The 25,861-nt window shown below is 39.3% G+C and overlaps 1 protein-coding gene across 2 annotated transcripts in view; it reads right to left on the bottom strand.

Moving 5' to 3' along the window:
• nlgn2b (neuroligin 2b) overlaps window positions 1-25,861 on the bottom strand; it is a 65,572-nt gene that overhangs the window by 38,148 nt on the left and 1,563 nt on the right. For both annotated transcript variants that reach the window (XM_006799475.3, XM_006799476.3), the window contains exon 2: window positions 2,446-3,193. In XM_006799475.3, coding sequence (XP_006799538.1) covers window positions 2,446-2,962 — 517 coding nt within the window. In that variant the 5' untranslated portion in view covers window positions 2,963-3,193. The remainder of the gene's footprint in view (window positions 1-2,445; window positions 3,194-25,861) is intronic.

Here is a 25,861-nt window from a genome sequence, read left to right as displayed (position 1 = left end):
TGTATATAGCTTAGATATTCCACACCTATGACCACTAATTCTGTCTTCATATGCACACTTTCCATCATGTTAAGAGGAATTTAAATCACTTGATAATCTCTGTCATCGCTTTCTACTACGCTAACGTAGTTTTCCACTTGAAATTAACATTACCATCTTCTCTGGGAGGGGGGGGGGGCATGGGAGCACTCATCAATGATATATAAGTTTTCATTCCAGCTTCATTGTTGAAACAAGACTGTTTTACACCACTCTAGACTAATCCTCGGGCTAGGCTTCATATATTTGCAACAGCTGTAATGCATAAACATGTGTTTTGCTTGAATACTCTCAGGTAAGTCTCAGGTGAACCCATTAATCATAGGCTTTTTAACATTTTATCATTAGCCTTGCTCACTATCATCAGCAGCATATGCTTTGCCTCCGAAGTCAGACTTTGATCCTGTGTTCTCTTACCTGCCCATCTGCTTTCACAAACGCTCTCCGCTGGATCATTAATGCAAGAACTACACCCAGGTAGCCCATGTGGAGTAAACAAGGTTATGCTTGGCAATGAATTGTATTTGTTATATATTTTAATAACCTAATAAAAAAAATCACCATATTGGCAGCACAACTTTGAGGAGACAGTTCCTATTACCGCATGAGACAGTATGCAGAGCTCAATATTATACAGGCATATTTTGACAATTATAAGTCAATCATATTGTCTTTATATGTAAACTCTTAACTGGAGCAACCTATAAAGTGATAGACAGCAAATGGGACATGAGCTAAAAGCTCAGTCATGCTAGAGTAAAAATATGGAACTAGCAAAACTCAATGATTGTGTTAAATTTTTTCACATTCGGCAATAAGATCCAGACAGTCACAGTGACCCAAATGTTGAGTATGAAACACCCTCAACCTCTTGGTGACCACTTTCGAGCTAAACTATTTCCAAACAGTGGTTAGACTCAGACTGTCTGCAGTCGCTCTCAGGCAGGTTGTTAAAGGTTTCCAAATAATGCCATCTAATATATAAATGCAGACAGGTTGAGAACACGTTGCAATCATTCTGAGTTACTCTGCGCCGATGAGCGCAACTCATTTGTGTCTCTTTGCAACAGCGTACTCGGCTTGATCTGTGGGGTTGTAAACCTATAAAATGCAAGGTCATTTTGCAGTTAAATCGCTATCCTGCAGTAATTATGTCACTATTCGTGTATTTCTGAATTTTTAATTCAAATTCATTAGGTTCTGGCATGTTACAAACTAAGAGCAGACTGACTCTGTCTTACTGATGTTTTATCACCATCTTAACACAGGTTGAGATGTGGCGGACCTGGTCCTTGTCTTTGAAATAACCATTTGAAAGCTAACGAGACTGCAAGTTCACTGCACATGGTTTCAACCACTGTGGAAATGGTTGCAACAGTGTCATTTGATGTGATGTGATGTGATGTGATGTCACGTTATGTTATGTTGCAACCACACTCGATGTTTTTTTTAAGACATTAAGTAGGAATTAACCCGGCTAACAGTATTGACAGTACTGTCATAGTCATAATTGCTGGTGAAGAGTTGGTAGAAGAAGAGAGTTACCTTCCTCTGAAAACACTTGAATGGTATAAAGTCATAGTGTGAAGGACAGTTGTGTGGCTACAGGGGTTTCTTTGGTTTGATTCTCTTAGCAACATTGCTCTACACTTACAAGTTTGTCAAAACTAAATGGGAAAAAAACAAAAAAAACGTGAAGTTTTCATAAATTTTTAGACTGTAGAGTTTGTATGGTTTCCCTGTGCATAATGGGTTTCCTCCCACACTCCAAACACATGCATTTAGTTTAAGTGGTGAAGATATGAATCGGTCTGTTTGCGTTAGCCATGTGATGGACTGGTGAACACTCCAGGGTGATACCCTCCTCTCACCCCATGACAGCTGTGACCCTATGTTAAGAAAATGGCTGGAAACAAATGAGCACCAGTCAAGCTAAATGATATCATAACACAGTGCTGTTAAAAATAGCATAATAAGCAGCTAGAATGTTTTTGCTGTCATTTTTAAAAGTCTAATGATATCCATCAATCCATGTTAAAATGAGTTGCATATGAGCAATAAAAGTAAAACATATAACTTTGTTGCAGCATTAACATTTCTAAACAATTAGGCCCAATCAATAGTAATTTAAACAGACCTTATTTGGAAATCTCCTGATTGTCTTTTGGCTTATCTTCCTCTGAATACGATCCAGATAAATTTATCAAACTGACACTATTTCATGGAGTACTTACACTGAGTATAAAATGTGAAAATGACAAGAAAAGTACAATCTGTTCTTTCTCTGTGATACAGTTGTGACATAAACCGGTGCAAATTATTAACGAGAATTAGCCAACAGAGACAGTCAATGCAAGAATTTCCACTTGCATGTAATACAAGCTACGCCTCACATTACGGACTCACCATCTTCAGTGGGGACATAAATGTTGAGGTAAAGGCAGTCCTCACTCTGGTTCTGAACATAGGTGGCTGCAGCATCCAGGTTGTCTGTGAACCACACTGGTAACATGATCTCAGGAAGCACCCCGTGCACATTCTGAGGACACACAGGCGCAAAATGAGTGGCATTGCGAATCTCTTGCCAGGAACCTGGGGCTTCAGGAGGCTGGAAGCGCCTCTCGCCAATAGGTGTGGTGGCATATGGCACACCTAAATACTGTTCCACTGGGCCCAAGATTTCATTGTTGAGCTCTTTCCTGATACCACGGACCTTTCCGTAACTCGTGGATACTATGGGGTGTTTCAGGTCAACTCGTTGACACGAGGAAATCGTCAGGTGCAGCACTAGTCCCAAGAGCCACACCAGACAGTGATTAGCGACCTGCTGAGTAGAATAGTGATGCTTGCCGCCATAGCCCTGGTGGCTGGCAGCGCTGAATGGAAAAAACAACATGTCCAAAATAAAAGCTCTTGTACTCATATCAAAGGGTCTTCAGCTGGGAGCAGAGAGGGATCACAAACTCAGTGGGATATGGGGGATGACAAAGGCAAAAAGAGGATTGGTGGAAGGGGGCAGGTTAACGGTGTTCCTAGAGCGCCATGGTGAGGTTGAGGGCCAGACAGCATTCTCCAGTAGACTCTGTGGTCTCATATGTCTTCCTCTTTGGAGCTCCTGAAGGGTCCAGAGCTGCAGCTGGGATACCAATTAAACCTGGAAGACACAGACAGGTTGCAGGTTTGAGTAAAGACATGTGAATAAAAGCTCTGTCAGGTCAGGCTGTTTTATAAAGCTGCAAGAGACACAGCAGGACAGAAGGATGCACTCTTGTGCTAACTATCTCACTGAACTTAAACCAGATATTATACAGTGTGTCATTTGTATTTAAGTCAGAGCTATTTAGCCAGTCTATGGTATCACAGTAACCAAGTATGTTTGCTATAATAACGACTGTATTTTCTACACATTAGCATGACTTAGCTCAACACACTGCTAGCAGCTAGCATGGCTATACAATTCATGTTCTGTATTAGAATAAGTGTTTATAAAATGTTGTCATGCTAGCTCAACATTTAATAATTCTTGTCAGGATGAAAATCATTAAGCACCGAACGAAACTGTCATGTCAGTCACCTATTTCAACTTAATAAACATTTGGCTAACATCTATTTAAACCCTTTCCTTATATTTTAAGGCTGCATTTTTACCACTCTGCTAATAAGATTGGAGAATACTGTGTGTAGAGTGCACCTCATGTTGTGTCATCTGAATAGACTTTGAAAAGTCTCAAAATTATCTTGGCAGTTGCTACATGTTGTGCGATGGCTCCCTAATGGATTTAGGCTTTATTTAGAATTCTCTCAGGGTTTTCATCATGTTAAAAGGAAGTTTTCTCCTCACATTTTCCAAGTGCTTGCTCAGTGGGAACTGCGAGGTTTTTGTCTGTCATATTGTAAAGTCTTTTGTTAACAGTACAAAGTGCAATGACATTCACCGTTGCGAATTTGTGTTACATAAATTAGCGGCACCTTTTCCAATTCTTCATTCTGTATTTGGTGGCGACTCGTTGACTCGTTTGGTGACCGTTAAGTTACGTGACCGTTAACATACGTTAGACAGGACATGTGAATCAAACGCAAATTGAGAAAGTAACATTATTTACACAAGAGTTACACCCCTTTGCTGCTCTCACATGCTTTCAGAAATACTAGAAATATTTTAAACTTGAACTCTAAAATGCTATGAAACGCCGAACCTTGGGTTTTTGAAAACAGAAGTTTATAATGAGCATGTGAAGCCAGGGTTATTTCTGAGAATATTCAACGTGGCTTCAAAAACATTTACATTTCATACCAAAGGGAACATTTTCAATCACTATTGTGTAATGCTGCCGCACTTTATGTTTTCATCTTCCCAATAATCACAGGACTTTGAAACCTAAAACAAATAATTGTATGATAAGCTAATAAATAACAAAAAAGTAAACACAGGCTCACGCATGATTTTAAAGCATGAACAAACCCCACTGGCCCTCCACCCTTTTCAGCCATGTGTCAGAGTTAGCCTTTTTTTCACAAGTTCAGTTCCTTCTTGCTTCCACATCATTACAGATGAATGGGCAGTGCTTATCTCACTGTGGCTTTGGGAGACAGAGCCGTTTAGGTGTGATAAAGGCTTTATGTGGTGCTAACTGTTGGTTGAACGCCACCTCATCCCTCCGCCCACAACCCGACAGTATCCACACTCTACTGCCAGTCAGCAGGCACAGGGATTGATAGTTAAATATAGCACGGAGACAGGGTGCAATATCATAGGATGTTTAAAGTTAGTGATGTACATAATGACAAAATAAGGAGAAGCTGTGTGGAAAAAATATTCACTTGATTAAAGCCTTATTACGGCATTTCATGGAGGAGGTACGATTTGCAAGGACACCCTGAATCCTCATCAGAAAAGTTGGTGTGCAGACATAGTCAAGCTGAAAATCCAACTTAGAAAAAGATTAATGTGAATTATACACAGTACATGACTCTAAATTGTGCAGGAAAGACTCATTGTGATGGGGTAAGACTGCGTGGTTGGAGAAGCCACTAAAGTTGTGGAATAACTCTGAGAAATGGATGAGACGTGTTCATTCCCCAAATTGCTCATCTCATTTTGGTATTAGCATTTTTGACTAAGCAAAGCACACTTAAAGGAACAGTGTATCATTTTATTTAGTCTTTTTTTTCTTATTTAGAGGATAAGGATTGACACCGCACTTCTACCTGTCTCTTAGATACATGCCTGCCACTTCTAAAGCTCGCTGAACCCCCTTCATAATGGATAAAAAACTTTTTAAATATTCACAAACATCTGTCCTTTCTTTTTAGATGGAGACATTACTATTGGCTAATAACTGCAGTGGTCATAACTGCTTTTCTTATTTTGCTAGGAGCTAGCTCAGTGGTTAGTTAGCAAGTTCTTACAAACAATTTACATGCAATTTACAGGCGAAGGCAGAAATATGCCAGAGACTGAACAATGACAAAGAGATCTTAGGTGCAGAGCCCTTTTTGTGAATCATTTTACTTGCCAACTAGTTGTGGAATACTTATTTTTCCCTAGCAACCAGAAGTTGCCAGGGGGTTGCCAACTGGTCTCTAGTCCAGTGTGGCTGATGTCTTAGATGAGCAATGCTGGCAGTAAGTAGTAAAGTCAATGCTGAAGCAGGGGTGAGGAACAGCCTTCTTTCTAATTCTAAAAGGCCACAGTGTATATTTTAATATATGTAGTCTTATTTCCAACTAACAGTGACTCGGTTGAGGCAAGCTGTCAGACTGCGGTGAAACTACAAATGGTTTAGAAGCTTTTTTGCACATGTAGTTCTAGTCACTAAGACCTCAAAACAGACTTTGATGTACAAACCCAGTTGAGTTTTCCATTTAATTTGCTTTAAAACTGCAGGGAGATGGATTTTCCAGATGCAAAAAGATGGCTTCAAACAAACAAATCAAGCTTCAGAAAAACACAGAAACAAAAAGGAAATCCTGACAACTGGTCTCAAACTACAAATGATCAGTAATATTTGAAGTTAGTGAGACCAAGAGAATAAAACAAAATGCAGACAGAAACTGAAGTACTACACATACACTGGCTCACACACAAATAAATATGTATGCACACTGTAAAGAACGCCTTTGTAAAGGTTGCAACTTTAAATAGGGTCTGATTACACAACAGATGCTGTCACTGCTCATTGCTTACATTTTCTATATTTGTCTACACATCTTGATTTTTGAACAGCCATCTGTGTTTGCATTCTGTCGGTAAATGTAACTTAACATATAGCACAAGCCCAAGGTCAGAGCACCTCTTAGTTTGCCAAGCAAGGATGCACACAGAGGTATGTCCTTTCTGGGGAGGATTGCATAGGTGGGTCGTATGTTAGCAGCCCGCCAGATTGTTCTTTATATACTGTCTTGCCTCTCTGCACGTGTTAGCAATGATATGCACACATATGCACACAGATGTGTAAAATCCAATGAGGCATCAGATGTTGCATGCAAGAAGAGACTACTGTAAGTACATGTCTCACATGTGGCTTGAAAATGGTAGTACCCTAACATCTAACATCTGTTCGTGTCAACCATCCGTGAGCTGGAACGGCATCGAGCGCGCATCTCCACACATAAAATGAGATAAACTGACACACAAATCACCAGGCTGATGTAAGCTGTTTTCTCTTCTGTTTTATATAATAGGTAGTCCTGTCAGCTGAAGCTATTTGAGAAGGTAATGCCTCCCTGCCAGTGGGACACTTTTATGGGTATGTTTTAACGAAATGGTCCGAGTGGTTTGTGAAAACTTTCGCTGAATGGTGGTGTTTGAGGAAAATGCTTGCCTTGGGATTTTTTATTGCTTTGTTTCCACTTTGACTGTTAAAACTACATACACTACTTCAGCTGTCAAGCTGCTCTGCTCTGCTAGTCAACATCTGTGGATGACAAGCAGCTTAGCAAGCCAGAAACAGAGTGCTGAGTTTTTGACTAAACTTTCTTATCTCTTATCTACTGTCTCTGTGCTTAGAAAATGAACCTCTGGTGGCCGTGTGTTGTCTTCACTTGCATCCAGCAATATGTAGATACAGCAATCTGTTGTCTTTTTTTTTTTAATGCACCATTATTTGATGAGAAAGAGAAGTCCTTTTTCGCAGAAGTGAGGCTTTTGTTTATTCCCTTCAACAGCATCTTTGCGAGTTAGCAGCATGCTACATATACCAGGTCTTTGCTTAGAGGTTTTGGGAAACTGCTTTGGGAACTTAAGTGGTAATCTAGGCTTGAATAATCTACATTTGTAGTATTTAATTACTTACTTGGTTCTACCGATATTAGATAGCTTACACAAAGCTGTTTTATTAATGCATACATATTATTAAAATTTGGGATATAATTGTTGTATTGATGGATAGCAACTTGAAATGCTCCAAATATGCCACTACAGTATGTAATAATGTAAAGATAAGCTCTGGCAGACTTGGCTCTGTGCTTGGCTTTAAAGGATTAAAGGAAGTAGAACTCGACTAAACCCAAGCTACAATGCTAAAGCCTGTGCACTTAAAGATCCTGCACATGTAACCCAAGAAAACTTTCACCGAGCTGGGAAAAAGATACACACACAACTGTTTAAGTAATTACAAAGTATTTCTTATATAAAATATATCTTCATATCTTGGGAACTGGGTTCCAACTGACATCATTGGCATGATGTAAGGTAAGAAAGCAGGTGACTCATGCATGCTGTCTGCCTCCCCATGTTTCTTGTTCTTTTCTGATAAAACCAGATGATTAGATTGCTTAATGTTCTCTTTAACCTTAAATTGACCGGGGAAGAATAAGTTGTCTTGTTGATGAATTGAGAGGCTAGAAGATTAGACTTGTCAGACTGCATATGTAGGTTCAGCCAAAGAGCCTTATCCCCTTTTCACATGCGGTCCTGAAGCTACCCCAAATCCACTCCAGTTCCTCTGTGTACAGCCTGCCAGGGTGCACAGGGTAATTCAGGGTAAATAGACTATGAGGGAAAAAACAGTTGCAACTTCCTGGAAGTTGCAGCTCTCGCTCTTCCAGGAAATTCCAGCTCTCTCTTTTCTAATGGTGGCTTTTTAAAAGCCACCAGTAGAAAGATTCATTTGATTTGACAATTCATTACTGAAGATGTTCGTCCATTTTTTAAAGGTCCTTACAGGTGAGTTTTATGCTGTTCTTGTCATCTACAATTACGTGTGATTCATCTGCTTAGAGACCCAACAATCAATTGATTTTCTTAACCGCTTATCCAGTTTAAAGCCCTCTTGGTGCCGCAGTCTATCCCAGCTGAACTGAGCGGCAGGACAGGTTGACATTACATCACAGGGTTACCCCAGAGAGGCAGTCAACCACACACTCACATGCAAACTCTACACAGAAGGGTCATGCTTAGGCTGTTTTTTTTTTTTAAAAAAACAGTTGGTGGTGAAATGCTTTAATTTAATGTATTAATCCTAAAATCTTCTTTTTCTCTTCATCTTCTTAAACTTATTAATATTTACAATGCTAATAAACAATAACCAGAAAAATATTTTTAGATGTGCCAAATACCAAAATAGTATTGGTACACTTTCAATTTACCAGTTAACCTAGGTTCCAACTCCGGTTAGTGACAGAAAAAAAGAATGAGCCACAGATCTCTTCAGGTTTGTTCTACAAAACCATCTATGAAGTTGGTCTTAGCAGCTGTTGTAAGATGAATCATTTTTCCATCTCTGCCTATCACAACTTGAAATCATTATAAAGACTGCAAAAAAAGGAAAAACAAGCCTCACTCGGAGAAGCTTTGCAAGCTAGGAAGTTCTCAATGTAGCTTGCAGGCTCAATATTTAATGCCATCTCAGTAATGAAAATTTTCACATAAAAGACACTTATAGCCACAGGCATTCACTTTCAAAAAAAATTTGGGCAACCAATAGTTGCAACACTTTTGGCAAGTATTTCCTGTAGGATGACCGTTGCTCTGAATCAGGTGTGGATAGCTAGCTTGCTAGCAACAAAACAACAAAGGTTGCTTTACTTTGCTGACTCTAAACTTTAGCAAACACGTGTCCCTCTTCTGGATGGAGTGGTTCTTATATAGCACTTTGCTACTCTGTCTGAGCACTCAAAGCGCTTTATACAACTAACTCATTCACCCAATCACTTCTTCTAAGCTCTTAAGTGCTCTATCTAACGTTCATACTCCGATAGATGCATCGGAGAGCAACATGGGGTTAGTATCTTGTCTAAGGATATTTGGCATGCAGACTGGAATAGCCTGGGATCGAACCACCACCCTTCTAGTTAGTGGCTGACCTGCTCTACCACCTGAACTACAACCTTGAAGAGTTGAGCAAAGACAATTCAGCTGTATTTTACAACTTCTATTTATATAGCATTGGTTCACAGAAAAAAGCCATCTCAATACTCTTAATGATGCAAGGTAAAAACCCCAACAGTGGCATCCCATGAGCAAGCACTTGGCGATGATTAAGGAGCAGATCACACCAAATGACAACTTTGCAACCGTGCCAATCCTGAGTATTCTCATGCTGCCAAGGGGATCAACCCTTCATTTTTAATAATCAGATGGCATTTCCTCTAGCAGAACCCTAAGAGAAAATGACATTGTAGCAACTTCTGAAAAAAGCACTTTGTTTTTGCGTTCATTACAGCAGGCACAAAATTTTTACAGTCAGTTGCTATAATGCCTTAGCATCACTGCCATTGACTGAAACATATACACATAAGTGGGAAATAAATGCCATGTAAATTAAGTTCCCCTTAAGCTTTTGTGCACATGTTTTCATAGAAAGTCTGCCATGATTTCAAACTAAATCACTCTGAAACAAATCTGGTCTAGAGAGCAAGATCCAAACAAAGGTTAATCTGTCAGAGAAATATTTTAGGTTGTAAGTTCTTGTCACGGTGTTAATTTTTATAGCGACCACATAATTGCGGAGAACTGCTGCAGTTAGTGCTGATGGAAGCTTTGAACTTCATCCTAAAATTTATTCCATTTACCATAAGCTCTCCAGACTCCAACAGCAGCTCAATCAGATACCATGGCCACTCCATCTGCCACTGCGCTCCCATCATCATCCCACTGCAGCCAGAAAAATCAGAGGGATATCCTCAAGGAAATATCACTTTACACTTATTGTAATCAAACCAAGATATAACTGCAAGCATCCATTTCAAAAGGGAATAAGGCTTTCTGGACAAATCCTGACAGGCAAAGAAAGGCCAAGCTCAATATAGCCTTCAGATCACAACAAATTAAACACCTCTATTTTTCTTCATGGACTAATCCTGATAAATAATAGGAAAACACAGGTTAAGATGAAAGAAAATGTTGACAAATGATCAAGGAGAAGTCAATTAAAGGGGCCTTAATGAAGAATTGATGCGGGTTATTAAAGCTGCGGTGAGGATCATCAAGCAGCAGGCAGTCGGAGCAGATAGGGGATGGTAGACAACAGGCCCTCTGTCACCGCTGGACCAAAAAATCAATATGTTGCTGTTGGTAACAACAGTTTCTCTATCCGCTTAACACATGTGGATCACATGGAAATCCATTTATCTTACAGATCTACAACACAACACAATAAACAATCAAACAGAGAATGATATCTTGACATCAACTGGCAGCGTAACTTTGGAAATGTTGTAGATAGTAGAACGCTGTTGCCTCTAGGGGCTGTTACTTTTTATTTATCCGCTTTTTTTTAAAGTGTGTTTGGGGGAGAATGTGCCAAATTGAGGCCAAGTAGTGAGCACAATCTGGTGACACACTAATTAGCGATGATCTAGGTGAAATGCTAGCTGTGTTAGCATGTGTATAAGTGTCTGTGGGCGATACACACAGTTTGAAGGAGCAGTCTGACAGCTGCTTTGCCTCCGGCTTAAAGCTCATTCAAGAACAGAATGGCGAACTAAGTTAAATAGAGAAGGCCGCTTAACCATGTTAAAAATGACTGTCCGATCTTGCTGACACATGGTGCCTGGAGATGAGAAAGACGATCGTTTTCAAGCTCAGAAAAAGAAATACAGTCGCAAGTTTGAAAACAGTGCAAAAGAAAATGTGTCTAGAGGGATCAAATTTACAAGATGTTCAGAATGAAATTGAATTAACTATCCCGCATTCCTCTGGGCATGCATGTTCAACGCTTACCCCCCCCCCCCAAAAAAAAGAACAAAACAAAACAAATCAGCTACAATCAGCTTTCGTCTTGATTCTACTGAAGCAAAGTAAGAAAACAACTTCAGAGTAGCAAAATAAGAAACTCAAACTTTATCAAACTCTGAATGGGCCTGCAATTACTTTGGCCAAATTAAAATGTGATCATTGAATGTTCATGTAACGTGTCAGCCTCTAGTTTGTAGACCGACAAGCTACAACCCATTTTATTATTTCCCAAAGTATCTGACTCCCAATGAAAATGCTGCAAATGGTTGTCTCATGCTCTTGATGTGGGTGTGTTAAGAACATTTTACTGGCAACGTGCACGTCTGACTAATTCATCACCCTCTGTGACATCCACATCCAACTGACAGGCAAATCCCTTTCCTTTTATTTGGTGAATGTCTGGATGGAATGCGTAGCAAGTTGGTAAAACAAACTGCCATCAAAGCCTATACAAATCACTAATAATATAACAATTATAAAAATAACATTACATGAGAATAATATTCCAAACTCACTGTTTAATATTTTGAATACGTATTTGTATTGTATCCAAATACATATTACATATTGTATCAATTGCACTTGATTTAATTTAATTCAATTTCCTTTGTATAGCACCAAATCCCAACAACTGTCACCTGAAGGTGCTTTATATTGTAAGATAAAGACGCTACAATGTTGGAGAGGAAAAACCCAGCAATCGGACAACCACTTTGAGCAAGCACTTGGTCACCGTGGAAAGGAAAAACTCCCTTTTAACAGGAAGAAACCTCCAGCAGAACCACACCGAGGAAGGAGCAGGCTTCTGAGCATGACCAGTTGGGGGGGGAGGCAGTGTGGGCAGGACAAGAGACAAACTATAAAAAATAAATGTTTTAAAATTATTGGTAATGATTAAATGTAGTAGTTCTACATAAACACACAGGAAAATAAAACAGAAAAGTGAAGAAAAATCCTCAGTGCATCATGTAAAGCCAGGAAGGATTCAGTGTTACCTGATTGAGCCCTAACTATAAGCTTTGCTAAAAAGAAACGCTCTAAATCTCAATCTAAAAGTAGAGATGGAACCACAGGAGGTCCACAGTCTGAGAGCGAAGAGGTCCATTTGGATTATATGGTAGTGTGAGGTTTTCAGGACCTAGCCAGTGAAGAGAAGCTAATATGAAATAAATAGTCTAGGTAATATCATCCAGAGTAAGTATCTGGTTATAGACTGCGTCTCTAGGATTTCTATTTAGTACAATAACCTCAGTTTTGTTTGAATTTACAACTAGTAATGAAAAAATTTGAAGGCATTCACCAGGTGGCCACCAAAGATTAGTATCACTAATTCACTATCTTAGGGCTGTGCGATATGACCAAAATCTCATATCCCAATATAAGAATTCTGTCATCCCGATAACGATATAAATCACAAAAATGTAACATTTTCTGTAAATTCTGTGAATCTCGGGCAGCTCGACTTGCGGGAAGTGTTTCCAGCTGCGCATCATGTAGCTGGAGTCGAGTGTTTTAACCGATGCATGAAACTATACATTTTTAGACATAAGTTGTAACAGCTGCCGTTTTCTTTGTGAGTATTTATTACACAGCGTGCTGCGGGGAAAAGTCTGTTCTAACGTTTCAGTCTAAGGTTTCTAACCCTAACCCCTAGCCCATTAGCACCTGGCAGTCTCAACAGGAGTGAAAGGTTTATGTGGAACATAAACAAGCGGACACGCGATGGTGTTACCGTCGTTGTTGCTAACCACAACGCATAAAAACAGCCGCTTGTCTGTCCGTAGTGTGGTTATATTAAATATATGAGAAAGAGAGAACTTTAAGAAATTAATATAGCCACTACAGTGACCATCAAAACGATGAAAAAATATTGCCGTAAACAGTTTATTTTGCGACACCACGAAACAAACGATAGCGTAAAATTAAAAACGATAGATGTTTTTATATTGTCATCCGATATATATCGTTATATCAAACAGCCCTACACTATCTTATGAAACATTTCTTTTGTTCCTATGTTTTTGTGTTTAATCTGCTTTCATATTCATATATTCAACATCCTTTGTCTAATATATTCATTATCCCTCCTGGACATGTCCAAACCATCTCAAGCTGCATTCAACCTGATACATCATAGCATGTCACTAACATCTCACTCTTGACCTTTCCACCTGTCGCCCTCTGATTCACAGACATGTAATCTCTGATGAAGAGAACCTGGAAATGTGGAGGTATGTCAGTGCATACCTCCACATTTCCAGGTTCTCTTCTATCTGCTCCTTACTTGGTGTTAGCATTTCAAACCCGATACATATAACTAGGACACTTCAGTCCTCCATAGTGTTTTCAATAGCACAGGCAAAAAATTACAAAAATGAAGAGGATTTAAAAGAAATAATAGATTAAACAACACCATCAATAGCAACACTATTTTGAAGTTGTCTGCAACAAACAATAATACAAAACAAAAAAAGGTTACAGGTGGGAACAGTTGGCTGATAACGTTGGCTGCCTGCATTGATATTATTGTTTTTTATAAAGCCACTGCCTCAATGGTAACTTAATAGATGGATAATGTGGCTATCGAGTAAATTGCTAACAGTTAAACAGCTAACGCTTACATGGGTACTCTGCAGTTATGATAAATGTTTAGTACTTGTTCAGTGTTACTGAAATAAAAGTTTTACTGGCCTCTTGTTATGAAGGTCGATTACTTGGCAGCTAGTGAGGGGAGGGGCTATGTGTCTTGTTGTTGGCATCAATGGTCCAATATAAATTTTTTGTTTCAATTATTATTTCAATTAGTATCTGAGTGTCTATTTTTGGACAGTCCTACCGTCAAACAACACTTTTGTTTTGTACAGTTTTACACAATTTCTGCTTGAAAAAAGGCAAAGGAGGGCAAAGTAAGAGAAACATAAGACCTCACTTAGCTTGTTCAGTCTATGATATATCACTAGTCATTAATAAGAAAGGCCAGGTGATCCCATTTTTACAGCTTTAGAAATACTCCTCAAATCTTGTCCCAACAATCAGCAGCTGTGCACCTCTAAACGGTTCCCTCTCATACTTGATGGGAATGTGAAAACAAAATAGCACTGCATTTTTAGGAAGCTCTTCCCACTGAAGATTTATTAAGAAATAGAAGTTAACTGGAATAGGAGGTTGAGTTGGCTGCTCATCGGATTGCTAGAAAGGCAAATCAAAACCCCTATTTGGCTCAAAGAAGACCTTTAGGGAGGTTTAGCTGGCTCTGGAGTGGTGGTGCACTGGTCTACTGTGCAACAACACCTGCACAAGCATTACCTTTATGGAACATTCATCAGTAGAAAACCATTCCTACAGGAGAAGGAAGGGTGCAAAATGTCATGAAAAGAACGGCTCACCAAATGTTCCACACGGGAATGGATCAATCATGCTTTGGGCTTGTGTTGCAGCCAGTGAAACAAGGAACATTTCACTAGTAGACGGAAGCACAGGCTCAGTTAAATACCAAGCAAGTCAGTGTCTGTCAAAAGGCTGAATACACAACAACTCAAAATACTAACACAAAATCCACAATGGACTACCTAAAAAATACCAAATAAGTTGAAGGTTTTCCATGCCTATGACAACTGTGATTACAAAATATGCACAAAGTCTCGGGAATATTAGCATAAGTAGGTATAAAAGGGTGAACTGCAAGTCTGACTGACCACGCTTGTCAGTAGAGACAAGCTAGTGGCTCAAGAGTTGGGAGTTCGTCTTGTAATCGGAAGGTTGCCGGTTCGAGCCGGTTCGAGCCCCAGCTCGGACAGTCTCGGTCGTTGTGTCCTTGGGCAAGACACTTCACCCCCGTTGCCTACTGGTGGTGGTCAGAGGGCCTGGTGGCGCCTCTGTCAGTGCGCCCCAGGGTGGCTGTGGCTACAATGTAGCTTGCCATCACCAGTGTGTGAATGGGTGGATGACTGGATGTGTAAAGCGCTTTGGGGTCCTTAGGGACTAGAAAAGTGCTATACAAATACAGGCCATTTACCATTTGCCAAAAGGATGGTGCTAAATAGTAACTTTGCAGGCTTCCCAATTGTTTTTTAAAATAAAAGAAATATATATATATATCAATTACAAAACCAATCTGAATTAAAATATTAAAGGTCTTAGCTGTTTTTATCTTAAAAACACTGTTCACTGGATTAAGAGCATCAACTTAAATAAAATAATAAAAAACAGTCTGTTCTTTCTTAAAAGGATTCCAGATGACGTGATAGTTTTTCTGTCAACAAAACTGAGAAAGGGAAATAATAATAATAGCACAAGAAAAATATCCCAAGGAATAAAGATGGAAAGAACAAGGTAAAATCAGGTAAAATCAGCCATGGCCACAATACAGGCAGGTGCTGGTAGTAAGGGTAGAGTGGTTTGCTGGCTGTCATGTTAGAGCTCTTCCTCCTGGTCTTAAATCACACTGATAGTTTTTGAAGACAGCATGTCAAACCATAGCTATGAAAGAATTATACTCTTAGCATAGGTTGAATAGTTTCCGTCTGGTCTGGTTTCCTCTATTGTATCTAACCAAGGATTTACACATCTAAAACAGTGATACAAACCCTGTTGCTGTACAAACCTACTGTGGACCTCAAATGCCCCTAAAGCCAAAGGCCAGCACTTTTACATCACAGTCATTGCTTCATTTCACTTTACACATGGCGGTCTACCTTCATAACACGTCACTCGTCAGTACTTTTCTGCCTGCGCTGTTCATATTTTCAAATGGCCATTCTGCCATGAAGTTTCCCTCGCAGCTCATTTCAAACCAATTCAATTTCAGTAGTGTCAAAGGAGAAGTAGCATGGTTGTTAACTGTGATTTTATAAGCCACGGACGAAAAGAGAGAAAAATCTCTTTCTAGGAGGCAACAATCTTGACTTATCTGAACCAGAACAGTATGTTATTGCACATTTTTAAAATGTTCCTATTTACTTTAGAGCATTGGTCAGTTGGTCATGCAAGTAAACTTAAATTTTGCTTGTCAGGACTAAGCGTTAATATTCAAATTTACCAAGCAGCCACAGTTCTGTTTGACTCTTAGATAGACTAGTCTGTAAAGTTTTAATGAGTTTTGAATATTATTTAAAAAAATTAATATCAAACTACAGTGAAGCCCATGTTGAAAAGAATGAAAGAAAATGTTTTTCACCGATCATAATTGTTTTCAGTCAATTAAACACAGCCCTGTATTAAGATGTTAAACATGTCACATCAACAGTGGTCTACTGTATGTGTGACAGCGGGATATGAGGATAACCTGGTAATAACGCCAGCACTCCAGACACTAGTCATTTATGTTTTTGCTTAAACGTGTTCTTTTTGTCAAAAGGGTTAGGAAGGATTTGACAAGAATTCCCTCATGGTGTGTTTGCAAGGCCGACAAAATGGAGCTGTAGTACCGAAAGCCCTCGTCTTTTTTGATTGAATGCTTTCAGGTAACCTTGCGAATAATGAGACCTCACTCAAAGAAACAACAACAAGAAGTCAGGCCTGACATTTCTCGGTAATTCCTTGTCTATGTAAACTGTCCCCGGTCTAACTAAACATACCCCTGCTGGGTTGAATCACCTTAATGTGAACTGAGCGTATGCTTAATTGAACTATTACTGCAATCTGTGTTGTCCCAGTAACAAGCATGGCCTTGCCTTTTTACTATCATACAATCAAAGTCTAGCCACTTATGTTTTGAACATTACAACAAAATTGCGATTAGGTTTTTCTTTATTATGGATTTAAAATGATATTTTTCAATGGGTGTTACAATTTGAAATTTAGTTACACTCCCAAGGGGAAATAATACACATAAGGAGCATTAGGAGATTGTGCGGTTCTTACTTGTGTAAAACCATGTCAGTTAAAAAAAAAAAAGCTATGCTACAGAGATCACATATGCTGACAATGCAGTGTGTATTTGGAGAGAACCAGAGGTGTATTGGAAGATTTGAAAAGACATAACATGAAGTGCAACTGGAAAAGCAGGAAAATTGAGCTGTAATGCTAAGACGGGGTGATAAGTAGATGTAACGCTGTGCACAGAGGATCCTGTTAAAGTGAGAATGAAGAGAAAAGACCGCAACAGCAGCTAGACATAGTTTTATGAAGAAATGTTACCATGTCAAATTTAAACTTTGATTTAGCAAAATCTATTATTTTTTGTTTCAAATTTTTTTTTCCTTTTTTTTTTTTTAATCTGATTTGCTTTGGTTTCCACACAATGCTTATTTAGGTTCAGGCACCAAAAGTACTTGCTTAGCTTTAGGGATTTTTTTGACGTTGTAAAGTACAGGTTTAAAAGCTATTTTCTCTAGCTTACAATAGCATTCTCACAGACATCATACAACCACTATGTCTCCTTCATAATCTTTCATAAATTATTGATTACAACAGATGAGCAGATAACGTCTGGCCTTATTTATAGGTAATAGTGGGAGCCTGCTTACTTGTAATATGTATGTTGGGCTAACATCTGATAACAGCATTGCAACTGGGCGGATAACTTCTTAATAAAGTAGTGGTAAAGAGTCCAGCATGAGCAAGATTTTACTTACACACAACACAATTTATAATACTATAGGTGCAAAAACATATATTTTGAACTGGATAATACAAGGTAACTTTGTAACCAATTCAAATCCAAAACCATGAGTATCAATAAACCTTTTGATTCAATACTGAATGAGTCTTTACACCAGCAAAGGTGCTTGTTTAGTTGCTCAGATGCTTTGAAACATTTGATGCAATTACACCAGCGTGTTACTGTCTCTCTGTTTGGAATTCAATGACTGTCTTGTGTTTTTAAGTACATGGCATTCATTCTGTTCGCATGTTCTTGTTTGTGTAGTTGGAGTCTTTCAGCGCTGCTGAAACCCATCTCCCTAACTGCTGTGGTAATGCACTGTAGTCCAGTTGTGTTCTGCACATCCAAACAAATGAATAATTAAAATGTTTTTTAAAACAAGGCTGGATTGGATAACCTGCGTAGCGTTTTCTCCTCTTTGGCAACGCGGCAGCCTTTTTCCTCTGAAAATTAAACCAGGCGAGCTCTATAAGTGTGAATGCAGCTACTCCTGCAATATCAGCAAGGGATCCCAAGAATAACAAATTGAGTCTTTCAGGTTGTTTTTTTCTTACCCTTTATTACACCGAAAAGGGAAAATAGCATTGAAAACCATAAATATCACCTCCCGCATTAATACGTAGCATTTTCATACTCTTCAGAAAAGTCTGAAAAGTTAAAATACATACAATAAAATACATTTGCCTCAAAGGAATTAAAAATACACTCATCTGATTGGATGAGTTGGCATGGAAACTGATATTAGGTGGACTGTGTATCTGCTAAATAAGGTTCTTGTATATTCTGATTGTTTGACTGATATAGGACTTTTAGGATGAACAACAGTACCGATATTTCCTGATAATTCCTTTTTCAGACACACAAAACATAAACACAACAAATCTAACATTTGTTACATGTAGTTATTTAATTACTCATTTACACTAGGCTCTGCCCAACTGCTCGTATCAGCTGGTTGTGTTTGTAGGAAACACTTGTTGCAAACAGTGAATTTGCACAGTGCCCTCTGGTGGACAAGCTATGCAACATTGACATTGATAACGTAGTTGAAAGATCTTTACTTTTTTAACCATCAGTTATCCACCCTTAGACTTAAATAAAAACTGAAATAACAATCACAACTATGAAAGTTGTCTCTGCTTTTAACCAAGTGCTTTCACTGTATAAGGCTTAATGTAACTTAAGTAGCTGAAAGGGAAAATGTTGTGCATTAAAAGAGCAAGCAAACAACTCACACTGTTATAGAAAGGATCCAAACAAAAATCTGCTTTTTACGATCAGGCACAATCACGATCTGCTTCCACACTGCACATGGCACAAGTAGGTTTTTTCACACAACAGCAGGAGGTCACCTTGCCGAGGAGTTGAAAATGTACACCGGTCCTTAGCAGCTCCTCCTCAAACAACTAAATATAGAGCCAATGCTTCTGAGCCAAAATTAAAAACGATCTGAAGGGAAAGATCTCCCATTAATTACCATTATCTTGTTTAGCGGAGGGCTTTTTGGTGAAAGACTGCTGTCAAAGCTAAATTCATTAGTAAATATATTACTCCTGTGGCTTTGCTGCAATAAAAGTCACAGTGTGTTTTGCAAATTGCCTGCAAATCTTTTGCTGCCCTCAAAATAGCACCGTAACAATGACCAGACACTGAAAGATAAATCCAGATTGTGCAATCTGGACTTCAACATATTGAGGGAATCATTATCAGTAATGCACAAGACCAATCGGTGACGAAAGAAATATGCTTTTCTTTTGATCTTCAGGAAGCCATTATCATATGTTTTACATCTATATTTCATGAAAACTCGCTGCCAGGAGAATCTGTAATACTGTCTGAGATGCAACACTGTAGAACAAGTGTTATTACACTCTGGCATAAATCGATGGATACCCAGAGCGCATCAATATTATAATAACTTGTCTACAGCCATTTTAAACTCATCCATTAAAGAGCAGCTATTATTTGGTAATGTAGATGTGCATCATATTGGAAATGTGACAGATTTTTAAATAGATTTACAATAGAAAACTAAAAATAAAAAGCAAAATAACATCACATGATATATGCGTGAGAGAGCAGGTGCATTATATCTGATCATCAGTGAGCGTGATAATGGGCAGGACAATCGTCTATAAGTGGTGCAGCCGGTCCCACGGAGTTCAGCCGTATGGAAAGCGGGCCTGCTTCATCGTCTTACAATGGGGCATCCTTCATAGTAAATACGCTCTGTGCTATTTAAGGTGACACGACGCAAAACAGCTACAGAAAGTTAAACGCTGACTGTCACGTTCACTGGAAGGTGTACTCTTAACAGATGGGATGGCTGCAGTCATGATCTTCTGGGTTAGCTTACATAAAGCACTGAGACTTGCTCTATGTGATGTATTCTGCTGGAATGATTTGTATGCCCAAAAGTGTTGAGAGGTTTCCTGTACTCCAAAGGTACTGCTGTGAGGTCAGCTGAATAAAAGATGGGGGTTGGGGCAATCTGGGTTTCAATGCTGGTACTGACTTTAAAAATTTAAATAAAAATGAGGAGAATACGAGTAGTTAACTGGATGAAGATTGTTGTTTACTAAATTTGATCTGCTCTTGAGATTTTTCAGTTCTCTCCTTTCGCAGTTTGCACACCAGAGAGACTCCGCCATGCCACTTGGCTTCATCATCATTAGCAGAATAACACAGAGCGGTGTTCGCACAGTTCACGTGGACTGCTGTTTCTAATAAAACTGCCCTGAATCCTTTGATGTAAGTGTTTGACTGAACTACCTGACATACCGTAAAGGTGCATCTGAACTCCCTATGCTACCACAGTGGTCCTCGATGTTCAATCATTTCAAGTGTCCTGAGCCGTGTCTTGTTATTCTGTACTTTTGCTGAATTTATTTTCAGTTGTTGAGGAAGTCCTAAGATTAGTAATGCAAGCAGAATATTCCGTTCCATTGAAAATGATCGTCAAGGTCAGCCTTTGTTCTTCTGGTAAAACAATGGTCACAATGCAAGCGGCATAGAGGGTGGCTTGTAGAAAGCAGTAGCACGCTCTGGAGATACAGATGATCAGGTGAAAATATGGATGGTGTAATATGATGCAGATTTAGGTGTTTGCATGAAGCTGAATTACCCATAAATCACTATGTACAGTAGAATTCCTAGCATGTGTAACACGTCAGCAGAGCAGCTTCTCCTACAGGTGACACGCTGAGGAACTGTATGTTACGAAACACTGTAGATCCCTGGTGGTCTAGTGGTTAGGATTCGGCGCTCTCACTGCCACGGCCCGGGTTTGATTCCTGGTAAGGGACCACCTTTTACTGAATTTCCCGGGGGGAACCCACCCGAGGGATTAATAAAGTTTCATCTGATCGAATCGAATCTAGATATTCAGTAAAAATACACACAAAGTAACTCAAAGTGTAACAGAGTACATAAATAGAATTTTGGCTGTATTTTGCACATCTAACATGGGTTTTTACACCAAGTTGAGCAAGATACAGCATCTAGTGACTTAATGTATAATAAATAAAATGCAACAAATCATCCTTGTGGGATGACAATTTTTACACAGGGCAGCAAGTTTAATGTTCAGGTATTTAAATGTTGTGTACAGATGAGAGACCAAGATTCATCCATCCATCCGCTTCCACTTATGCTTTTCAGGGTCGTGGGGGGCGCTGGAGCCTATCCCAGATGTCATAGGGCAAGAGGCGGGGTACACCCTGGACAGATCGCCAGTCTGTCGCAGGGCCAACACACAGGGACAGACAACCATTCACACTCACATTCACTCGCACATTCACACCTAGTGGTAATTTGGATTATCCAATTAACCTGTCCCCACAAGCTGCATGTCTTTGGACGGTGGGAGGAAGCCGGAGTACCCGGAGGACACCCACGCAAACACGGGGAGAACATGCAAACTCCACACAGAAAGACCCCAGCCTGATGGTGGAATTGAACTCAGGACCTTCTTGCTGTGCGGCAACAGTGCTAACCACCGTGCCACCGTGCTGCCTTGACCAAGATTCAAAAGAAGACAAAATTTGAAAAAGTTCCAATTTTCACATTAAAGCTCGCCACTTAAAGTGATGCTTCAAAGCTTGCTCTTTTTATCAAATCCACACCCAGGGGTTCATATTTTTCATCAATGAATGCAGAACGTCTGCAGCTTTTGTCCGAATTTTGAAAAACATTTTTAAACATCGCTAGTATTCGGTATGCCGTTCAGCGCCGGTCAGAGTTTGATGATTGCTGTTCTGTATTTTAAAATGAGATCGTATTACATTACCTAGCATCTTTCTATTGGCCACGTTCTCACATTGTGCTTAGCTTTAAATATTGATTTGGTGATAGAGACAAAAAGGACAGTGGACACACAACGACTTCTTAATCACCGCATCAGTTTTCACTGACTTCCCAAATTATGACTTCACCTTTATTTGTTGGGCTCCTGTAAAGCAGTGATTGAACTGCCAAGCACCAGCTGACATGAATCACACACTCTTGTGTACTTTACACCGAGCAACAGTTCAATCCTGCAGCAGTGGCAGAAAGCAAGTGGTTATCTACAGTTCCTGCAGTTCTGCTGTATTTCACACTTGTCGTCGGTGTCCTTCAGCCGATGAGACTAGCGCTCGCCAGTGTCATAAAGCAGATATCAAATCCCCATCTAAAAATGTAGATGCTGACATTTAAATAACAGCAAAATGGGATGCCGCCCTAATAAAAAGTATCGTGTCAAATGCGTCTCATTCATGTCAACACAGCCCACAGCTCCATAATAACCATCAGAGGAATATTTATTATAATATTTTTAAAGATGTCATATTTCAATGCCAGCTGGAGTTTGTACACCACTGCAAAAACAAATAAATAAAATAAAATACATCAAATATTACAGCTGCTAATGGATCACGTGCGAGGAATTTAAAAGGTGGATCTTTGTGTTTCAGGAAAGGTCACGTGTCCCTTTTTACTGGGTTTTTGCTTGTGTCACTAATAACAAGACGCATTAACTTAGTGCATATTTTAATGGGTTTTGCCGTGATATTCGTCTCGGAGCGCGCGAGACAGGATGGCCCTTATCCTGGCTTATCTTATGGATCACTGTTATGTGATGTTGTTTCAAAGGAGGTTGCACAAGACGGTTACCATGGCATTTGCACAGGCGTTTTCTCCAGCTTTACTTTGCTCACAGATAATGGGTCAGGTCAAGCTATTCTACAGCTTCTCCTCTCTGTGGTCGTGATATGACTGAGAGCTGGGTCATTTTAACCTCCCTTTCCTCTGACTCGACATCTTCGGGCAGAAATTAAAATCTCCGAGCCTTCATTACAGCAGCTACAGGTTTAAACCCAGCATATAGTAAATGTTTTATATCAAGAAGGGTTAAAGACACTTGGCTAAGGTACGGGATACGATGAGCGGATAGCAACAGCTCCCACAATTCAAATATAAACGAGCTGCAGATGGGTTTTAGTGCTGGTTTGTCCTGATTTTTATTGTTCAATTTTTTTTTAAAGCCCCACCATTAGAGTGTTAAAGACTCCAAATGTAAGAAGTGATGTCCTATGTGCAGCTTTATGGACAGCTAGTCAGTGGTATTAAGTGTACTGCAGCAGTGACTATGGGTTACATCTAATCCCAAAGTTCAGAACAACAAAAATAACAGACTTGTGAAGAATGTTCTTGATAAATCTCTAAGGGCTCAGGTCAGTCCCACACAGTACAATTGTAAACGGCATGAGGGCTCTTTTGTGGAATTTTTGGACTCTTGATAAACACTTTCTCTAAGTGCACAACCCTGAAGACTCTCGTTGTGGAACTCACTCACAACTGGAAAAAAAAAAGGACTGAGAGTCAAACCCAAGAGGTATCCATGGAAATATGAACATTAAAATAAGAGCATGTTAACTCTGCACAAATAAAATCAGTTTAAGTGCACTGGGTGTGCGTTACTCTAATGAAGGCGATTTCCTGTTGGGTATTTCTAACAGAAACAAACTCTAGCGTTCACACTAGTGATCAAACCTTCTCTGGATTAAAACACGATGCTGACTTTGCCATAACCTGAAAACATACTGTTTGTTTTGGAAGTGTAAATCTCTTCCACCTCTTCTTCAAGGTCAGCTTGGAGCACTTTGAACTGGATTATATGAGAACATATAAATACATTAGGAAATATAATATTTTTGCACAATTCAAAGTATCTTATTTCAAAGTATCCCCTTATTAAGGCTTTTTCCCCCAGTGTGTAATGTCTTTAGTTCTCTAGTTTATGTTTTTTTTCTGTTGTTAATCTAAAATACAATTTTGACACCAAAAATAATCTAAAGTGGCTCTAAAGTGTAGAATTATAGCGTTGAGCATTCCAAGCAAACAATACAAAAGTAAACCCAGAAGGTATTTGAAGAAAATTGTCTCATCCAAGGCTTAGTCCCTGATAGTTTTCCTTTTTTTGTGTGTGTTTTCTCTTTCATCAAAGACAATCAAATGACAGTGATCACAAACTGCTGCCTTGTCTCTCACAGTGCAATAACACATGGAGTAACATGCAGGTTCAAACTGAAAAAAAAGAAAGAAATATAAAAGCAGTTGGCTTTTGGTCTTGTGCAGCCAGATGAAAGCAATCTTGTGTGTGTGTGTGTGTGTGTGTGTGTGCCAACCTCAAACATGAAGTAACAAATGACACTTCATTTTACCATCGCTTATTACCTCAATCTTACAGTTATGAATCCATAAACCATAGAACAGCTTGCAAGGTCAGGATGCTAACGTGCATGAGCCTGTTCACCAGCTGCCATGTTCTACACGCTACCTGTTATTTCAAGACATGCAGTGACATCACTTAGCAGCAGTCACACAGGAAAGCACTGATGAGGAAATTCAGCTAAAAAAAAAGACAATATCCTGAAAGTAATAGAGGTATGAAAAATAATAATTAAAATCATATTGCTTTAAAAATTCTGGGCTATGATGATGGAAACAAGCACTGATATGCGACAAGGCTGCATCATCCAAACAAACAAATACACCTATACAAACAACCCAACAGCTGTGCTGCTGCAAGAAAGCTCTGACTTTACGAGAGGAGAGAGAATATTAAAGTGAACACTTCTGAGCACTTCACCTTCCTCACCCAAACATACTTCATTAAACATTAAGACTTAACACGTTTTGTTCCAGATTGTAAGTCCCCCACCTTGTGTTCTCATTCAATCCATTAAGCAGCCGTTCTTTCCCTTTCGTCCCTTTTATCTTCACTTCTAGGCCATTTTCTCTCTAGAAACCGACTGACACCGAGCTTGCCACAGTATTAACTTTATTGGCCCTTAACTGTAGTTTATTGGATGTAGTGCTCTGGGAATGGTGGCAATCTCTGTATGTTCTTGAAGATTAAAAAAAATAAATAAATCAGATGAAGCACACGTATTACCTGCGGTGTATATGAAGAAGAATGGTCATGCTACAATTCTGCCATACTGTAGCGTGCTATTTTTTTATTTTTTTTATTTTGTCTGATATGTAGTGAAACAAATTCCCACTAAAAGATGAAGCCCAGGCAAGGCTTCCCAGTCTTCAGCTTCATTCTGCTGTATTTGAGTAAGCCTCCTAAAATGCCAGCGCCGAGGCTGACGTTACGCAGGCCTAAGAAAAGCAATCACAGCTATTTGAACAGCACGCCAACAAGAGTAATACGAAATTCTTCAAAAGTCTACAAAACCACTTTATTGGTTTTCTGATGGATTTTAAATGTCACTTCTCCGTAGCTACAGGCCCCATATCTGTGTGTGTGTGTGTGTGTGAGAGAGAGAGAGAGAGAGAGAGAGAGAGAGAGGAAAAAACAACACACATTCACTCCTTTAAAAATGAAAATATACCATTTCTCATGACCTGTCAGAACAGAGGTCCTGTTGTCTTCCATTAACTGAGCACTGCCCAACCACCGCTGAATATTAATGGAGCCTTCCCTGGATCATCAGCATGTGCATTTAATTCACAATCCTATCTGCATCTTCTAGGGCACAGGCTTTTTTTGA

Source organism: Neolamprologus brichardi, chromosome 10, assembly GCF_056152115.1.
Source record: "Neolamprologus brichardi isolate AB-2024 chromosome 10, ASM5615211v1, whole genome shotgun sequence".
NCBI classification, from domain to species: Eukaryota; Metazoa; Chordata; class Actinopteri; order Cichliformes; family Cichlidae; genus Neolamprologus; species Neolamprologus brichardi.
Note: the sequence above shows the minus strand (reverse complement) of the source record. Positions and strands in the feature narration are given on the sequence as shown.